The sequence below is a fragment of the Poeciliopsis prolifica genome, unplaced genomic scaffold, assembly GCF_027474105.1.
Source record: "Poeciliopsis prolifica strain line A6 unplaced genomic scaffold, Auburn_PproV2 SCAFFOLD010, whole genome shotgun sequence".
In the NCBI taxonomy this organism is placed as follows: Eukaryota; Metazoa; Chordata; class Actinopteri; order Cyprinodontiformes; family Poeciliidae; genus Poeciliopsis; species Poeciliopsis prolifica.
The window spans coordinates 3,747,251-3,765,158 of record NW_026562385.1 but is presented as its reverse complement, the minus strand read 5'-3'; the positions used below and the strand labels follow the sequence as shown (position 1 = coordinate 3,765,158).

Below are 17,908 nucleotides of genomic sequence, written 5' to 3'. Positions count from 1 at the left end.
GTGGATTAATTGTGATAAAATCCGGCACAAATATCAGCTTCCTGTATAGAAGTGACAAGGCTCCTTCTGTTTGTCATGAACTGAAATGGTAGGAGAACGACAACAGATTTGTGCTGTGATAAAGGCAGAACAGGAATCAGAGAGGAGGAGGTGCAGTAGTGGTGGTGGTGGTGGTGGGGAGGTGAAAGGGGTCACCACTGAAATCCTCCCCGATAAGACGGACTGGAGCAGCTGTGGCAACAAACGTGTGATGAAATCGAGAAATAATAATCCTCGCAGCAGTTTGTTGCTCCATCAAGACCCTTAGATAACCAGTGGAAGCATAAAAATGTATGTATGCTATTAAAACAATGGAAGGCTTGCATGAAACTGCTTTTTTTTTTCGAGGTAAGGATATGAAATATTAATAATGTAAATCAATCAAATCGGTGGATTAATTGTGATAATCACAAACTTATGTTTTATGTCATAAATTGAATTTTTGAAAGTCAATTTTATTGTAATAAGGTAGACTTAATTAACTTATATAGAATGATGTGTTCAAATCTCGCTGAATGTGAAGCTAAAAGCAAGAAAGTATGAAAATATGTTAGATGCTGCAATGAAGGTGTTCATCTTCCAGCAGGGCCATAATGCTGCATGGACCAAAGTCTGTGTTGGTGGCCCAGTCAAAGTCTACACCTATACAACTTACACACAGCAAGACTTTAAAAGTGCTGCTCACAGATTCTCTCCATCCGCTGCTTTGTCTTTATGTAACAAATTGGATTCCAATGAAATCTATTTCAAAATAAAAATAGAACAAAAAGTTCAGTAGTTATGAATATTTTTTGATTGGCTTCGGTGGCATTAGGTGGAAATTCAACAGCGTCCACACTTTATTAGTCTGAAAAACAACAGCTTTAGGAGCTGACACTCCGTCTCCAGCTGGGAGGTAACTTAGAAGCTGAACACATGCCAGTAAACAAGTCATTTATCAGAGTGAGGCGGTTTAACAGGGAAAGGACAGAGAGACGTCCGCGCTGAGGGTGTGGAGAGATGTCACTTTCCGTGCGTGTGTGCGCGCTTGGCTGCGTAGCGGGATTACCATTACGCACTTTATGCGGAGCGCTGTTTTGGTGATGCGTTCAGTCGGGAGAGGTGCAGCGGGGAGCTGCGAGCGTCGAACCGGGGACTCAGCGGCAGATTCAGCAAAATAAATAGAGTAGGAGGAGGAGGGGCACGGTTTGTGATGGGGGGAATTTTCACTCGTTTTCAATCTCTCTATCCTGGAGAAGATGCGCACCGTTAAACAGAGGATTTAGTTCTTCTTGTCCTTCGTGAGGATACGGAACCTGTCTTGTATTTTAACCCTGACACCCTCTCCGGTTCGGACTCGCATCAATGCTCGTTTTGGCTCTGAGGACCGCGGACACTGGCTGAACCTCCGGGCACTCGTCTGCTTCGGAGTCCATGTGGAGCCTCTGTGGAGGAGCGACAAACGCAGCCAGCTGAGCTCAGTCCGAAATGTGACATTTAAAAACAAAAAATAATATTTAGCATCCGATCAAACCTGGCGACTGTGAATCCCTCTTTATATTAGACCACATCTGTTTACATCGATCAAGGTAGGTGTTGAACGTAGAATGCTGATTGATTTAGTCGTGGGGGTGGGGGAGCAGTGTGGACGTCCGTGCGCCTGGTTTATTTAGAGGTCTGTGTTTTAAATGTCCTGAAGAAGATCTGGTTTTATTTGGAATCCGGTTGCTGTGTCGTAAATAAGAGAAGAGCCGCATCAGTTGCAGTATTTGGGGGAGAAAAACGGCGATGTCTATGCACCAAATGCATAGGTGTGTGACGTGGAGAAGCTGTATGGACACATACGCTCTTGCTCTCTTAATGGTGCATTTAACAAAAATAAATTCAACACAAATCTGTTTAGGGCTCCACTCGTTGTTGTTGTTTTTTTTTTTTTTTTTTGCACATTTGTTTCTGAGATAAAGGCGTCTGTGTCTTTTGGCTGCGCCTCCATTTTCATCACACACTATGGGGGTGGAGGGGAGGAAAGGAGGTTTCAGGGGTGTCAATCATTTCTCTATTCTCCAGCTCGGAGGTTGGAAACCATTCCCTATTTTTGGATCACACACAGTCACGCACCTCAATAACAATGGTTCATAGCTGCTGCTGCCCCCCCCCCCACCACCCCACCCCTCAAACAAACACACTCTTCTGGAACCCCCAGGGACCCTCCCATGTGGCCTTTATTGTTAAACGAGATGGGGGGGTCGAAGAGAACAGAAAAGAAAAATAGCTTACTCTAAATGTGTGATTGGATTTAGCTGTTCTTGCAGGTCAGCTAAAACCTTAAGGGAGACACCTTGCGATGTGTTCCTCCCAGCTCTGCACATTAGAGTCTTAATTCAACTGAGGCATTTTGTATGGAAATGGATGTTGGACTTTCTGTAGGTCAATATATGACATAGAAGCCTGTTGTCAGTGCAGGATTTGCGCTCTGAAAGCTCCCGGGCACTTTTTTTTTTTTTTTTACTGTGTTCTGTTTTCCCTCATGAATCAATATTCAGCTGAGTGGAGCTGTTTATTCTCAGACTGTGCATTCATCAGTTAGTTACCCCCCTCTTGGGAAAAGATGACACGACCATGTCCTCTGGGCTGAAACCATATGGACCCAGTATGGATTACTACACTCTGTATTCATTCTCCCATTTTGCAACAATAAACTTCCATGTGTTTTATAGGGATTTATATGCGGTAACTCAAGGTAACGTATCAGATACCCATGGAGTGGTAAGAAATTGATACATGCTTTTCAAATGTATTTATTTTGTAGAAATTGTTGTGCTGTGCATATATGCACTCAGCCTTAAGAGTCAAGAATCTCCTTTTGCTTCAGTCTCAGCTGCAACTTGTTTGTGTCGGTCATTACCAACTTTGCATATATAAAGACAAGTTCTGGCACATTTTAGATCAGTCATACTGGTGAAGGAGAACTTAAAAAGTTCTGTCGTTATCCTCTTCCATCCATTTACAAACACAATTTCTGACTGGCTTCCTTTCAACAATGGTTTTCTTCAAACCAGATTGGTGGATGCAATGTCAACATATTCTTCCGCCTGAGCTATGGATCTCTGCAGCTCCTCAAAGGTTATCTAGGGCCTTGCATATCACTGCATGTAGAGCTGAAACTGTTTTGGGGTTGGTCTTCGCATTAAGACTGAAATCTCAAATTATGTCCAATTGGACTTACTACGGAGAATATATATTTTTAACTCTTGTCACATATTCCCAGTGGATTTAGGTCTGGACATGGACTGGGCTATGATCTCTATCCTTTCATTGTATCTCTGGCTGTACGTTCAGAGCTGTTGTTCTGCTGGAAGGTAAACCTATGCCTAAGTGTGAGGTTTTCTGCGATCTCTAATAAGTACAATAGTCCTATTTGTCTGGATCAATCCGTCTTCACAGCTTTCCTGTCCATGCTGAATAAAATCACTTCCACAGTGAGCTTGTTTCACTGTAAGCATAGCATGTCCTGGGTGATGTGTTGTGTTAACTTTCTGCTACACTAAACATTTTGTGTTTTGGGCAAAAAATATTTTATTTTGGTCTCATTTGTCTTCAAATGGAAGAACTGCGGCAAAATGTAAATTGAACTTCTGATGATTTTATTTTAACAATGGCTTCCTTCTTGGTCATAATCCGTAAAGATTATCTTAACTGACCTCTGGATCTCTGCAGCTTCACCAGAGTTACCCAGAGTCTACCGACTGATTCTTTTATTAATGCTCTTCTTGCCTGTCAATTTAGATGGACATCTGCGTCTTTGCAGGTTTGCAGTTGTTTTACATTTTCAAATGATGGACTGAACTGAGCTGTCTGAGTTGTTCAGAGCCTGGAATACTGATTTATAACCTAACCCTGATTTAAACCCCTCCATTCAACGTGTTCAGTAATAAAACTAGTCTTTACAGAACATCTGTATTTACTGTGAGATAAAATTACACACAGTGACTTCTGAAGGTGATCAACTGACTAGAGGAATCGGAGCACATGCGTAGGATTTTTTTTATGCACAGTTAGGAAAACATTGATCATTTTTCATAATATTACAAGGAACAACATTTCTGGATTATAAAGGAACCTGATGTGGTGTAAAATGTCCCTTTTGTAAGGAACTGCTTGTATATGTGTTTTTATAAGGACAGGTTGTATTGGAACTTCGCTGCTTCATCTCTCATGTATGCATTTGTGTTCATGCCTCCACTCCCTCTTCCAACACACATGCACACCCACGCATACATGTGTGTGCGCACACACACACACCCACACCCACACCCACACACACACACACACACACACACACACGCACACCCACACACACACGCTCGCTCATGCTCAGGGCAAGTGGCTCACTCCTATTCTTCCTCCGAGCATCCGGCTGTTCCTCACTCCTCCTGCTCCTCTGATCACTATCGTGCTCTCAAACCCAATTTGATCCCCTCTTACCCCCGCCACCAGTCCACCACTCATCCTCTTTCCGGATGTCAATCTATAATTGAAGATGCTTAATCATATCGCAGTGAAGCAGAACACACGACACCTGAGCTGTGCATGCTCAGGATACACTTTTTTGCGTGCCATCACATCCGACCCGTCATCCCATACTGTATCTGTTATGGTGATAGAAGAGGAGGGAGGGGGTGGGAGGGTGGACGTGTAACACTGGCTCTGCTAATTGCGAAGTCAATTAGCATATGGTCTTGCTGTAAGCCCAGTCACATGATAATGAGGCATAATTAGGGGGACCAGGGATCTGTGGGGAGGCAGGGGATGAATATGTGCACTGACAGTTTCCATAAAATGGCTCCCAAGAGGTTGGAAATACCTTATTTTTTTAAGCATGCATTCAATCATCTGTTGCTTTTATCCTTTCATATTTTTTTTTTTTTTACTTAACCTTATTTTCCAAGCTCCTTCTACATTTAAAAGCAGGTTTGCATCCAAATGTTACAAAACTCAGCAATTATGTCTTGGTAAAAAAAAAGAAAAAAAATCCATGGGAAACGACCACATTTGCTCACACCTACATTCATTTTAAAAGCACCAGTTAACCAAGTGAGCACATTTTGGGAATGTGGGAGGAAACAGTAGTACTCAGAGGAAACCTACGCATGCAGAGTGTAAAAACTGCACAAGAGATTGGAGCCTGGTACAATCGGCAGCCTAAACTTCTGTACCAAGAACTTATCTGTTTTCATTTACCTTACGATTATTAAAAGTACAATTATGCACCTTTAGATGGGTGCAGTTATGCTTCTATCTTCAAAATTAAAGACTCACAATGACTCAGACTTTAGTCTACTGCCACATTTTCACATCTGTACTCCTATTTTGAACTTTTGTAAATGTCACTGGCTGCTGCGAAGGACGAAAGAAGAGCTAACTGTTTTTACTGCAAAGACACATGCTTGCATTCTCTCTGATAGTCAGTCTTCTAATTCAGAAACTGAAATGATAAAAAATAATAAAACAAAATTTGACAAGGGATCAAAAAGAAAACAAAAGATGATAAGGGTAAAAGAGTTTGTTCTGATTTAATTTCCACTGAAGATACCTTAGAATTTTAAATAAATATGAACCAATCCTAACTTATGACAGACAGAGTTCTGTACTGATATAGTACAAAATTACATGGAAACATTTTAACTTCTCAGAACATCTATGCAGGAATTGTAATTAGCTTCTCTGTTTGGATATTAAGCTAAACTTCTAAAAATCTTCAAACTGCAAATAGAGATTTTATGTGAAAGAAATATAACTTATCTGAGACAAAATCAAACTGAGAGTACTATTTAAATACAAATCTTTATTCTGCCATTGTTCTGGCTGTGTGTGAGCCTCTGTGTGATGACATTATAAACACATTTGATAGAATTTATCGTATGTAAGGTATACTACTAAAACTATATTGTATAATCTGAAACATTGGTTCTATCGTTGTTGTTTTTTTATTGCTTCTGTAGTTTGTCATGTAGTTTTAAAATACTGCTGCCATAACAATAGTGATAGATTTTCCCTTTTGTTTCCTGCAAAAGGACAATTGCCCAAACTGCAGAATTCAGCTTTTTTGTAATATGGAAAATATTTGGTAATCACCATGGCACAGCAACATGTTGGAGAGGGGCAATGTAAAATCTTGGAATACCTTGATGTAGTTTCAAGTCTATACTGAAAATCATCTTGTGTTTACATCTATTGCATGAAGGTTATCACAGTGAAGGCTTGTTTCTATATATCTTAACTTCTAGGAGAAAAATATTTAGGATATTTCTACACTGATGTTTCTTTGTTTGTTTTTATTTTGGCGCTTTCACGCCTCATCAACATTTAGATTAAACAATACACAGCTTTCGCTACAGATATGCTTTCTTTTGTCGAAACTAATAAAACCCCAACAAACCAAATTCAGCAAGCCAAAATGTCGTCATCCATGGAGACAGTATGAGAGTTTGACGGTATGATAACCTGGACTGACAGCTTTCAGCCAGCTAGCACGTAGTGCACAGCAGCAGTTGGCATAAAGCATTTCTCTGGCATCTCATCAAAATTGCTATAAATTGTCAGAAGGATTTGATGGAAGGTTTTTACAGTCTCAAAATTTTATAACCTTATTGTACCTTGACATTGGTAATCTGTCCAGGGTATAAAAACGAAAAATAACTTCCTTCAACAGGCAGAATCATTAAAAGATCCCCACTCTCCAAAAGTAGCTAATGTCTACTGCGGAAAATTATTTGGAGAAACCCCCAGAAAGATTATAATGGAAGCCTGGGAGTTATTACATACTCTGCAGGTTACTGCTCTTCATTTAATGAATCATTTTGGAGCAATTAGTAGGGAGCATTTATTAAATTGGTTTAAGTAAATTAGACATTATAATTAATCATCCCTCAATGGCTGTTTCACTTGGAAGGCAAACTAGACATGCTTTTTTTGAATGATGATTCAGAGGCAGCTAAACACAACTTCACTCCTGTAAGAAATCAAAAAAGCTTAGCACAAAACTTGATGATCTGATTTTATTTATGATTAATTTGTGAGCTAATAACTCGGCTCTATAGCGGTCCGGTTGAATACTTGCACATTTTTAGAAACTCTGATATTTTGTGTGTTGCTGAGCTAATCTGGCCAAAACTGCTGCAGAACAGAAAGACATGAAGCAAGTCGTTAAAATGCAATAATCGTTCTGATCGTTACCACACTAATTAGACAGCATCTGGCTGTGTGTTGCGTCTGATAATTATAGGAGTCTGTAATTGTTCTGGACCGCTTGACTCATCGCCTCCCCACCGAAACCCCCATCCTTCTCTGTCCAGCCTGGAGCTCGTCTGAATGACTGCAGTGCTGCACATTTGTCCTCTCACGCCTGTATTCCTGTTCAGTGCTGCAAAGAATGCATGCTGCATTCGCGTCACAATGGGGATTTGTGTTTCAACCATGCATGTTGTCCTCACGAGGACATATAATGCATTCAACAAAGCTGAATGTCAAACCTGCAGCATGCCAGCAGAGGCATGTTGGACATGCGTGCAGCACGCATGCAAGCTTGCAACCTTGTGAGGTGCAGAATAAAGGAGCTCAGTGCCGCCCGGCTGTTTGCACTTGCAGCAGAACTGGCTGGAGCTGGATCTCTCCTGAATTACATAAGAAACAGAATGAATGAAGACAAGTGGAAGGAAGTAGAGGAGGAGGAAGGACCACAAGGATCTAAGATGGAAGAAAAGGGAAGATGTAGCTGTTTAGAGGTCTTTTTTAAATGAGTAGTGTTTGAAGGAGGAGGGGCACGGAAGTCTAGCAGAACAGAGAATTTGAAATGGAGAACAGAAATGGCGACAGAAAGAAACATGTATGGCGAGGCAGGAGGCCATAGAGGATAAGCAGGCTATATCATCCTTCCTTTTCATACGACTCACTAATATGAAAGAAATATGAGGACTTAAGTAGTATAATGTGCTGCATGTGCATGTCACGCTTAACATGTGGGATTTTACACACGCATGTGCAGCTGATGGCGTTCATGTGACCGCGCGTGCGTGTGGCCTTTGGTGATTGGCTGGCTCACAGGTTTTGCCAAGTCCCACTCAAAAAGCAGCCAGTGCAGCCATCTGTGTGAGAGGGAGTGATGGGGCAGGAGGACGAGTGTGTGGAAAAGCCACTGGTGTGCAGGACGCAAGCCTCAGCCTCTTGTTCTGCATCTTGACTATGTGGCTTTATTGCCTCTGTCATTTGGAGTGAGACAAAGAAGGTGATGAAGATAGAATAAGGAAGGAGTGTTATGTCCTTTGCTGTTCTATCTCTGTAATTTAGAGACAAGAAAGACTAATCTAAGATGTGATGTGCCACATTTACGTAGAAATTTTGTTGTGCATAAATCTGTGCTTAAAAGCTTTGACTGATGACGGATTAATACTATGTGGTTTTGAGTTGATGCAGTATTGCAGGAAGGTGACAGAAGGAAAAGGGGGAGCTTTGACCCTTAAATGATAATCATGTACACATATACATGCATGCAACTTGCACAGTTAGGCCTGCAGAGGCTTCCTGGGAAGTTCACTGGAAAACAACAGCTGCCTGTTCAAAATAGATGTAGGGGCACACATAGCTAAAGCTTATAAATAAATATGGAGGAGTTGATGTGCAGTGGAAGTAATAAAGAAGAATTTCAGTTAAGCCATTAAGTCAAAAAGTAGAAATCTAACCTTTGAACCAGTTGTTTTTTTTTCAATTGTGGCTGTACATTTAAAAAATATTACAATATGGTTTTATGATTTGACCACAGAAGATATGTAGAGACGCTCGCCATGCCACCACTGGTAGCTGGTATCTGTGATCAACACCCAGCAGGATGTACCAGTACTGCTGTTACAGGAGAAGACACACTTCTCATTGACTCAATGGATTGTTCAAGGTAAAAAAAACAAAAAAACAAAGGGTTTGTTGATGCCTTATTATTGATTAATTATTTCTAAGCATGGGATTTTTTTCAAATAGAAATATAATAAGTTATAAGTTTAAATTCTTTTACAATTTGCCTTGCAAGACCATGAGTGATTGATTTAATTGGACCTTTATTGCAAGTTACTAGGCATACTACATTTACAACTGGCTTACACTTTCTTGTAGTTTAGTAAATCAGCCAATCACATGCCTGCAAGGCAATGCATTTAGGCATCTGGATGTGGTGCAGATTTTTAAAACCCTGCAACTGGTTGAGAGAGAAAGTGGATTTAATGAATGTGTTATGGTTGTAGGTGCCAGACAGGCTGGTTCAAATGCTTCATAAACTGGTTGTCTGCTGGGATTGCCAGACACAACCGTGTTTTAGGTTTCCATAGAATGGTCTGGAAGAGAGGAATGGTGGTATAATAGTGTAGTGTATATTTGTTTTGCAAACTTTGGGTCAAAACTCTTTGACACCTTGATAAAACATTGATATACCTTGAAGAATTGAGCCAGACCCAAAAGTGAGTCCAACCCAAAACTATCATAATATACTTAATAACAATTTCTACTGCAATACCTGTAGAGACTGGTATTGCACAAGTATTTGTTTCATCCCTGGTTTTGTAATTTTGGGGTTTGTCTTCTTCTTGCAGTCACCCCATTATAGCAAAGTATTAGTCTGTATAGGTGACATGCAGGCCTGCATGTGTAACCAGACTGTTTATCTGAACCTGACCCCCCCAGCAGTCTGCCTACGTAACCCACTCTGACTCACTGACACTGGGAGTGGGAATGTGAAGCTCGGGATATCCAGTGTCCTTTGTGTGGTATGCAAATACTGCAGTAGTCTATTTGTGGATTACTTTTCTCATGTCAAAGTTACATCTCCCTGAAGCAAACAATGGAAAGTTTATCTACAAGCATTGCAAAGAGCAGAAAGCACTTTTTTGACAGCTGACTGTTTTGCTCACAAAGAATGCCAGGACACTTTGTGACAGCAACCTGCCAAGAGGATATGTTTATCTGTCTGGTGTTTTGGTGCTGTTCAACACACATCAGCCTTCTACAACCAGACAGTGTGTCAGGTGAGACAACAGCAAAGATCTTCTCTGCAAAGCCAATAATTAAATGGAAAAACTCATGTGTGTGAATGTGTGTGTTATGAACAATAATCCTGACAGAGGGCAAAATGGTAGATTGACAGCACTGATGTTGCACCCTTCAAAAAGAACGAACAAGTACTTGTATTTTTGCTTGAGGTGCAGTGTTCTTATGTGTAGTGCAATATGCAGTGTCTCACACCTTGCAAAAAGCCGGATAGTGAGTCACAATCTTTTCAGTGTATCTGTATTTTTTTCTGGAAATATTCATGAAGTTGCAGCTCTTGTTTTCCCAGTGTTGTAGCTGCTCAGACTCCAGTCTTACATGGTGAAAAGGTTGAAGCCAGCAGATCTGAGCTCCGGTTGCACTCTAAGAGTTGCTATTTTTAAGCTGCAGAAATATTTTAAAAGAAAAACGGCCACAACCTGCCACCAGAATACGAATGTGTACTTTGTCTGTGTGTTCAGAGAAGCTTTAGTCATTCACCCAGCATAAAGTTTGGTCCTTTGTTCCATTTCTAAAATGCAGCAGAAGCAGATTGTCTGCTTTGTTTCAAGGACAGGCGATTGCTGCAGGAATGACTGACGGCTCAGCTTTAATGGCTCACCAACATTTGTGACTCATGACCCTTTTCCTGTCTCTACTTTCTGCCCTCATGCTCTGCATCATCTTCCTGTCCATCCACACTTCTGTTCACCTCTCAAAGATGGCGTTCCCACCTGTGGTCCTCCTGCTGCTGGCTGTTACTCATCATGCCCACGGTCAGAATCCGGCTGACTCCGAGGCTCTCCCAAGAGGCTGCGGCTGGGGTCTCGTGCGACCCTACACTCTCCTGTGCGACCTGGAATCCATCTGGGGCGTAGCTGTCGAATCTGTGGCTGCTGGTGGGACGTTGGCAGCCATCCTACTCGCTCTGGTCCTGTTGTGTCGTCTGCGCCACATCAGTGAAGCAGAGAAGCGAAGTGGCGTAGGGCCCATTCTCCTCCTCCTCCTGGGGATACTTGGCTTGTTCGGCCTCAGTTTTGCCTACCTGATCGAGCAGGATGAGTCTCTCTGTCTGATCCGTAGGGCTTTGTGGGGTCTCCTTTTTGCTGTCTGCTTCTCCTGCCTGTTGGTTCAGGGGGTTCGTCTGCGCAGGCTCGGCCGAGAACGACGAAGCCCCGGCGGATGTGCTCTAACCGGTCTGGCATTAGGCCTGAGTGCCGTGCAGGGCATCATTGCCGCTGAGTGGCTACTTCTGACCGTGCTGAGGGAAGGTAGAGCAGCCTGTCAGTACATGCCTTTGGACTTCTCATTAGCCTGCAGTTACGTGCTAGCCCTTCTTCTCGCTGCCCTTACTGCCGCCTCCTTGGCCCTGTGTGGAAAAACACGTCAGTGGCGTTGCAATGCCGTCTGGCTGCTGGTGACGTGCCTGCTGTCATTGCTGCTGTGGGTGGCATGGGTGGGCTTCTACCTATATGGTAACGACTGGCTCGGCAGGTCCCCAGAATGGAACGATCCCGCTCTGGCGATAGCCTTGGTGGCTCAGGGCTGGCTCCTGCTGATCTTCCATGCTATTCCCGAATCCCACATCTGCTTGAGGCCCCCACCGCAACCCACCGCCCCAGACTACTTTGACACATCCCAGAACTCAACACGGATGAGGGAGACGAGCTTTGATGAAGACATCCCTCTGTCTCACCGACAGTTTGTGGAGAACCAGGGCTATGGATACAACGACGAGAACACAGCAGGTACGCCATCGTTCAATATCCTAGAGAGCATCATTTGTGTGGGCAGCTTGTAGGATGAAAGTAGGCCAAAGTGAAAAATGAAACTCCAGGAAAGGTTTGCCTGAGAGCCTAGAAATAGTTGTTGGAGGAAAATTTCTGTTGCGTAGGAAGTGTTTCAGGAGGAAAAGCAAAGTGATGAGTCAAAATGAGTAATCTATGTTTCCCTCTTAGGCTTGAGGAGCGGTGGCAGTGCCGCCCAACACAACAGTAACACGGGTGCCAGGCCCAGTGCTCCCTTCCGCAGCAACGTGTACCAGCCCACAGAGATGACCATGATCCTGAACGGGGGAGCGGTGAGTACATCTTCCCAGTCACAGGTACACGCCGCTTACACGCCGCTGTTACACTCCATCACGCCGACCAGACTGCATGTACGTTAGTTCCTTATGGATCATGCGTCATTGCACAAGGAGAGAGAGGTGTGTGCTTGCATGCTCATGTCTCTGCAAATGCATGGACTGGTTTGGTCGCTCATCACTCAAACTCACAAAGTGGTTTGTGTGAGTGATTGTGAGGGAGCCTCAGTGTCTTTAACTCTCCCATTAATTTTATTTATTTGTTGAGTGATGCAACTGCCTGCTGGACTGTAACGTCAAGAGGAGGGTACATTCTGGCTGGCCACTTTCACAGATAATTTTCCGTTAAGTCCAAAATTATTCAAACCCCGGCAGGTATAGGTATAGAGATCTTTTTTTTTTTAACAAGTTTCTTTTTACTTGAAGTAATATTCAAATTTGGATTTGTCCAGTCAGAGAGCAGATTTAATTTTTGACAAAGAACATGTGGTAGGAGCTAAAGATTAGGGTGATGGCAACGAGCTCTTCCAATCTCAAAGACTTGGAGCTCATCACCAAAGATAAATTGTCAAAACATCAGTGGAAATAATGCAAAATGTCGGTTCACAGCTATAAGAAGGACGTGATAGCTAAGGGTCTGAGAACTTTCACAAGCAATATTTTGACAAAATGTATACAAGACTGTTTTATATTTTTTGATATTTAAACTCCTTTTACTTTGCTTCTTCTTTGAGAAATAACCGTCTCGTTTCCTATCAAAAACCAAGTTCTTGGTTGAAAAAAATAATTAAAAATTCAAATTTGCCAGTGGTTTGAACAATTTGGGATTTAACTATAGGTTCCCTACACAGCAGCCCTATAACTGAAATCCTACATCAATAGCCTCCTAACTATTGTTTAACTAGTTTACATAATATTACTAATTAATGCATTAGCAATACTGATTTTACTGATTTAACCTGCTTTGTATTAAGAAATATACATAGCAGATATTTTATAATGTGCAAAAAAAAAAAAAAAAGAAAATCATCTAAATGTATGATAACTTCAAAAACAAGGATTGCATTCTACAAGCCTTCAGTTAAACCCAAATACTCTTTAGTTTGGAGGCAAAGTTCCCGTCTAAAACTTTAAGCTGGTGTAAAGAACCAGGGGAAATGTAGCATTTTACAATGCAACTGACCCTTTTAGCAAAACATATTTAACGACATGATGTTTCCAGGCTGTTTATAGTTTACACACCAATTTCATTTCATCCACAGGTGCCCTCCGCCCCTCCCACTTACACTGGCAGGCAGCTGTGGTGAATGAGAGGAAAGACGAAGTTTGATGGAAAATGGCGAGAAGAAGAGGACGAAGGGAGGAAGGGGTCCGGGACTGTTTGGGTGGGGCAGGCATCTAGTTGGACTGGACTTTAGGCTTGTGTGCCTGCAGGGCCCTTTCATGTATAGACTTTAACACTGACTGTGTGCCAAACAATTATGGAGTGAATGTGAGTGAGACTGAGAGAGGGCCGCATATGGAGGACAGAGCTAAAACTTTTCTAGTCAACAAGTATTTATGGAAGAGTTGCAAAACTTGAACTGAGATGTCCAGTATGATAGTGGCCAAACAGAACTTACAATATTATCTGAAATTATTATTATTATATTATTACAATACATTATCTCTCTTTTTTGGTATGATTGGTTCCGTTGACACTCCAGCACTGATCTCCAGCATCTTTGAAAACTGTGAACGCAAACTTCGTCCTGTTCTAGCTCTTATCCTGTCAGTTGCAATGTTTTTCTGCTTTACGGTGCTGGCATTGAAGCGGAAACCTTTAACTCTGTCCTCCATCCATTCACACTGTTAGGGTTGAGCCAGATTGCAGCTCTCTTAAAAACAAGTCACCCTCTGTTGGTGTCTATATACGGGAATGAGTGCGTTTGTGTGATCTGTACAGCTCTCACACTCCAAACCTTCCTCCTCCTCCTTTGGACTGTTAGCCCTGGCCTTTTCCCCTCCTCTTCCCTGCACTGTCTGTGACTACAATACATAACTCTCGTCACCTTGCGTCATCATCCCACTTGCATGGACACATTGCGAGTACAAACTGTGAAGCCTGACTGTAAAGGGGACAGTTACATGAAGTGAGCACAGACACGACAAAAGTAAATCTGGAGGGCCTTACCCATCATGCTGCTATTGAACCGATACTAGCGATTTGAAAAGACCAAAAAAAAACAAAACAAAAAAAAGCAGTAAGGATTGTGATTGGACAAGGAAGGCGTCGGTCGTCAGCAGGGGAGGTGCAGCTTTGGGAATCTGGGTCAGACTTCTGCACTCTCCACGCATCTCCGGTGGCCAGTGGTGGATGGAAGCAGCCAGGAGAAACCGTCACATTAGATCAGCAGGAAGCGGAGCGAGGAAATGAATCGGCCTCTTGCTCCCGGTTCCTCTGTCTGTGTTTGTGTGCATACTGTATGTGAGCTTTGTGATTCCGTGAGGGTTCACGAGTTGTTTTCTGGTGCTAAAATTCTTTGCAGTGAGGTATAGAAATGACAGGAACAACGGCAGTGTGGATCCACTCGTCAGAGAACAAGTGGCAGACTATATTTAGAGCTGCTTCTGCTGTGTGGAGATCTTCTGGAGTCTCAGAGAGATCAGGTTTACACTGTGTGGTGGAAAGAAGAGGATCAAATGCAGAAGAAGATGTAGGAGGGGGCATATAGAGAGGGATGGTGCTGAGACCAGATTTTCTTCAGTCACTCTCAAATCTATATGAGAAAATAGCCTTCCAGTCTCTATGTGTGCATGATGTGGGAGCCTCTCCTCTTCCTGCTCCTCCTCCTCCTCCTCACCTTCTCCCTGTCTCTCATTGCTCAAGTCCCTATGCCAAGAAGGACTCCATGTTTCACTGGAGTCTCTGTTTTACACGCTTTCCCTACATCGTGACACCAGCTCTCTGTTTCACCTGAGAAACTGTGTACATAGTAGTGCTGTAATGCTTTGCTTGCTCGTTTACGTTTTTTTCTCCTTTTTATTTTAATACTAGGCTGAGTTTAGACACAGGTCATGCACTGGAGAACTGATTTTAATTTGGATTAACTTGCTTGCTTTGTGTTCATGCTCTGCCTTGTTTTCAGACGCTTTTATTTTTCTCTTGCTGGTGTCTTTAAAAAGTTTTTTTAGCTAGAGCTTTGAAAAAATGTTTTTGCCAACGCTAGATGTGCTTTTATTTTTATTTTTTTTTTTGGACTATTGTTCATGAATATTTTGCGATTCATTTAAAGGGATTTATGTTGGTTGTATCTACTGATCGCTGTTTTTATTTTCAGGAAAAAAATGACAATAGCTGTGAATAACTTTGGCACTTCATGCAGTAAACAAAGACTATTTTTATGAAACTCAGAGCAGAGCAGGGTGGGTCGACCCCACTAAATAATACAGTCCCTTGCAGAAGTATTTTTATTCCCTGAACATTTTTCACAGTTTGTCACAGTGCAACCATAAACTTAAACATATTTTATTGTCAAATCATAGCATATGACTGACCAACATAAAGCAAAGACGACTGAGATGGGGAAAGATAAATGTTAATTATATTTTTATGAAAGATTTACAAAAACTGTAAATAGTGGCATGCATTTGCATACTTGAGTCAGGGTCGGGTTAGTCTTTTGGAGCCTCTAGTATTCTATTTCCACATACTGACATAGTGTTATGTTTCACTGTGGACATGGTGTGTTCAAGGTGATGTCCAGTATTAGTTTTCTGCTATATTCAGCATTTTTCATGTAAGCTTAAAAACTCTATTTTGGTCTAATCTCTTCTGACAAGATTAAATGTCCTTTTTTTCTTGTCAGTTTTCAATAAAGGTCAACACCTGAGTTGAGGATCTCTGCAGCACCTCTAGAGATCCAGAGAATAACAATGTAGTGTTGTTTAAAAACCTATGATTGATCATTGGTCTGTCTGGTGCATTCATGCTGTGAGGCATTCATAAAACAGCTGGTCTTACATTTATTTTAAATTGGACTCTATTTTAATTTAGTGGATTCTGCACTAAACTATTTTAGGGAGGGCTAAATACAAATGTATGCGACATCTTTCTGAATTTTATTTGTGAAATAATTTGAAAGCCAGTCATCAATTTCCTTCACTTTACAACTAAGCATTACTTTGTGTTTGTCTGTCAGATAAAATCCCAAATGGAATACATAAATGTTTGTGGTTGTAATGTGAAAGTTCAGGAAGTATAAATAATTTTGCAGGGCACTGCAAGATCAGAGCAAAAGCCATGGTAGTGATATCTGAACTTGCATCAGCCCTGAGCTAAGAAAACTTTGGGGGGTTCGCCCCTGACTGCTGCTGCACGTTTATGTCTCAAACTCTGGCTACTCTAAAACAGGACGACTACTTGCAGGCCAGCTTCACACCCAGACACAGCTCGTCCTCGCAGCCTGAGCCGTGTCTGGGCCAATCCTGGTCAGAAACAAATCCGTGCAAGGAGAAGAGTCCTCAGGGGTTTTCATGGTCACCAGTACATTTCTCACAATCAAGGAGGGATGTTTGAGTTCTCGTGATGTTTTCACTCGGTGTGGATTACAAAAAAAGGAAGAACAACATGTTGTGACTTTGTAGATTTTGCACTCGTCAACTACCTATCTGTGCATGCTTATTCACCATTTCTACATATAAGATCTTTCTCAGACGTACTTTTCAATACTAACTATTTATGTAACGGTCATGTGACAGCAATCATAATTTCAGTGTATATCAGAAGACACACTTAATGTCTGTGCTTTGGAAAACACAAAAGCAAACTGCTTGTTGTGAAGTAAAGAGATTAAAATCAGAGGTCGGTCCAACATGGAGTGATTTCCAATGAAGGAAACAACATGCCATCTTCAGTGGACCTAAGAATACTTTCCTCTGCTTGAGTTTGAAGACTTAAAGGTTTTTAAAAAACAGAATTGTCTGACTGATATTGTCTCTGTGTTACAAATCAAGTAGACTGTGGTGAAATTTGCACAAAACTTCTATGTTGAGTTTGTTGTCCCTGGGCAGCCTATCTGAACAACGCCCCACCCTCCTGGGTTTTCCTCTCCCGATTTTTCTTGCCTTCAGACTGTTCCAGCAGGGCAGCTGACAGGGGCAATATTGGTTTTCACAGCTATGACTGTGCAGTGATGAGGCATGCATATGTATAGAAACTTGATTTCTTAATTAGAAAAAAAAGAGAAAAAAAAATAAAACAGTTAACTCTGTTGTTTCTGTAACCTATTCAGGACGAAAAAAAGCTCAATAAAAGTGTCATGTTTGTAGTGAACTTTTACCTGGATTTGGTGTTTTATTCTTGTAATTTGGAATTGTTTTGAAACCTGAAAGAAGAAAAGCCAAGATAATGTTGAACTTTGGGAGGAAAGTAAAAATTGCAGTTTTTTTTTTAAAGAAACGTAAACTATTAAAAGGTGATTTAAAAAAGAATGAAACATTGTCTATCTTTGTGGATAGTTTATAAAGCTAAACCTGTTGTTTCATAAAAGTAGTTAGACATTTTTAAAAGGAGTATGCCTTTTTGTATAAGTTTTGCTTATTACTTTATGTTTTGAATTATTTTCAGCTCCTAGGTGCCATGGATACGCAGCATCTTGATGTCCAAAAAGCTTTAAAATAAATCCATCGTTCACTGCAGTGGCAGAAGATCATAAAACTAGAGCTCATAATAACCTTCATAATACATAACCAGGATTT

At 41.6% G+C, this 17,908-nt stretch overlaps 1 protein-coding gene across 4 annotated transcripts; it reads left to right on the top strand.

The window, feature by feature from the left end:
- Positions 1-982: 982 nt before the first annotated feature.
- gprc5ba (G protein-coupled receptor, class C, group 5, member Ba) lies at positions 983-17,483 on the top strand. 4 transcript variants are annotated; one of them, XM_055035603.1, is made up of 4 exons: positions 983-1,607; positions 10,808-11,834; positions 12,045-12,190; positions 13,432-17,483. In XM_055035603.1, the coding sequence occupies exons 2-4, from the start codon at positions 10,808-10,810 to the stop codon at positions 13,474-13,476; spliced, it is 1,218 nt and encodes a 405-aa protein (XP_054891578.1). In that variant the 5' UTR covers positions 983-1,607; the 3' UTR covers positions 13,477-17,483. The 4 variants fall into 4 exon arrangements, with proteins under 4 accessions (XP_054891578.1, XP_054891581.1, XP_054891580.1 ...); XM_055035606.1 differs by having other exon boundaries at positions 985-1,607; positions 12,045-12,166; XM_055035605.1 differs by lacking the exon at positions 983-1,607 and adding an exon at positions 7,304-8,965.
- The last annotated feature ends 425 nt before the right edge of the window (positions 17,484-17,908 follow it).

What these genes read in the sequence shown, in the direction of transcription:
- gprc5ba (XM_055035603.1), top strand. Translation starts at nt 10,808, where the DNA reads ATGGCGTTCCCACCTGTGGTCCTCCTGCTGCTGGCTGTTACTCATCAT. An exon ending in CAACGACGAGAACACAGCAG is followed by an intron (nt 11,835 to 12,044) that starts GTACGCCATCGT and finishes TTTCCCTCTTAG; the next exon opens with GCTTGAGGAGCGGTGGCAGT. An exon ending in GTACATCTTCCCAGTCACAG is followed by an intron (nt 12,191 to 13,431) that starts GTACACGCCGCT and finishes TTTCATCCACAG; the next exon opens with GTGCCCTCCGCCCCTCCCAC.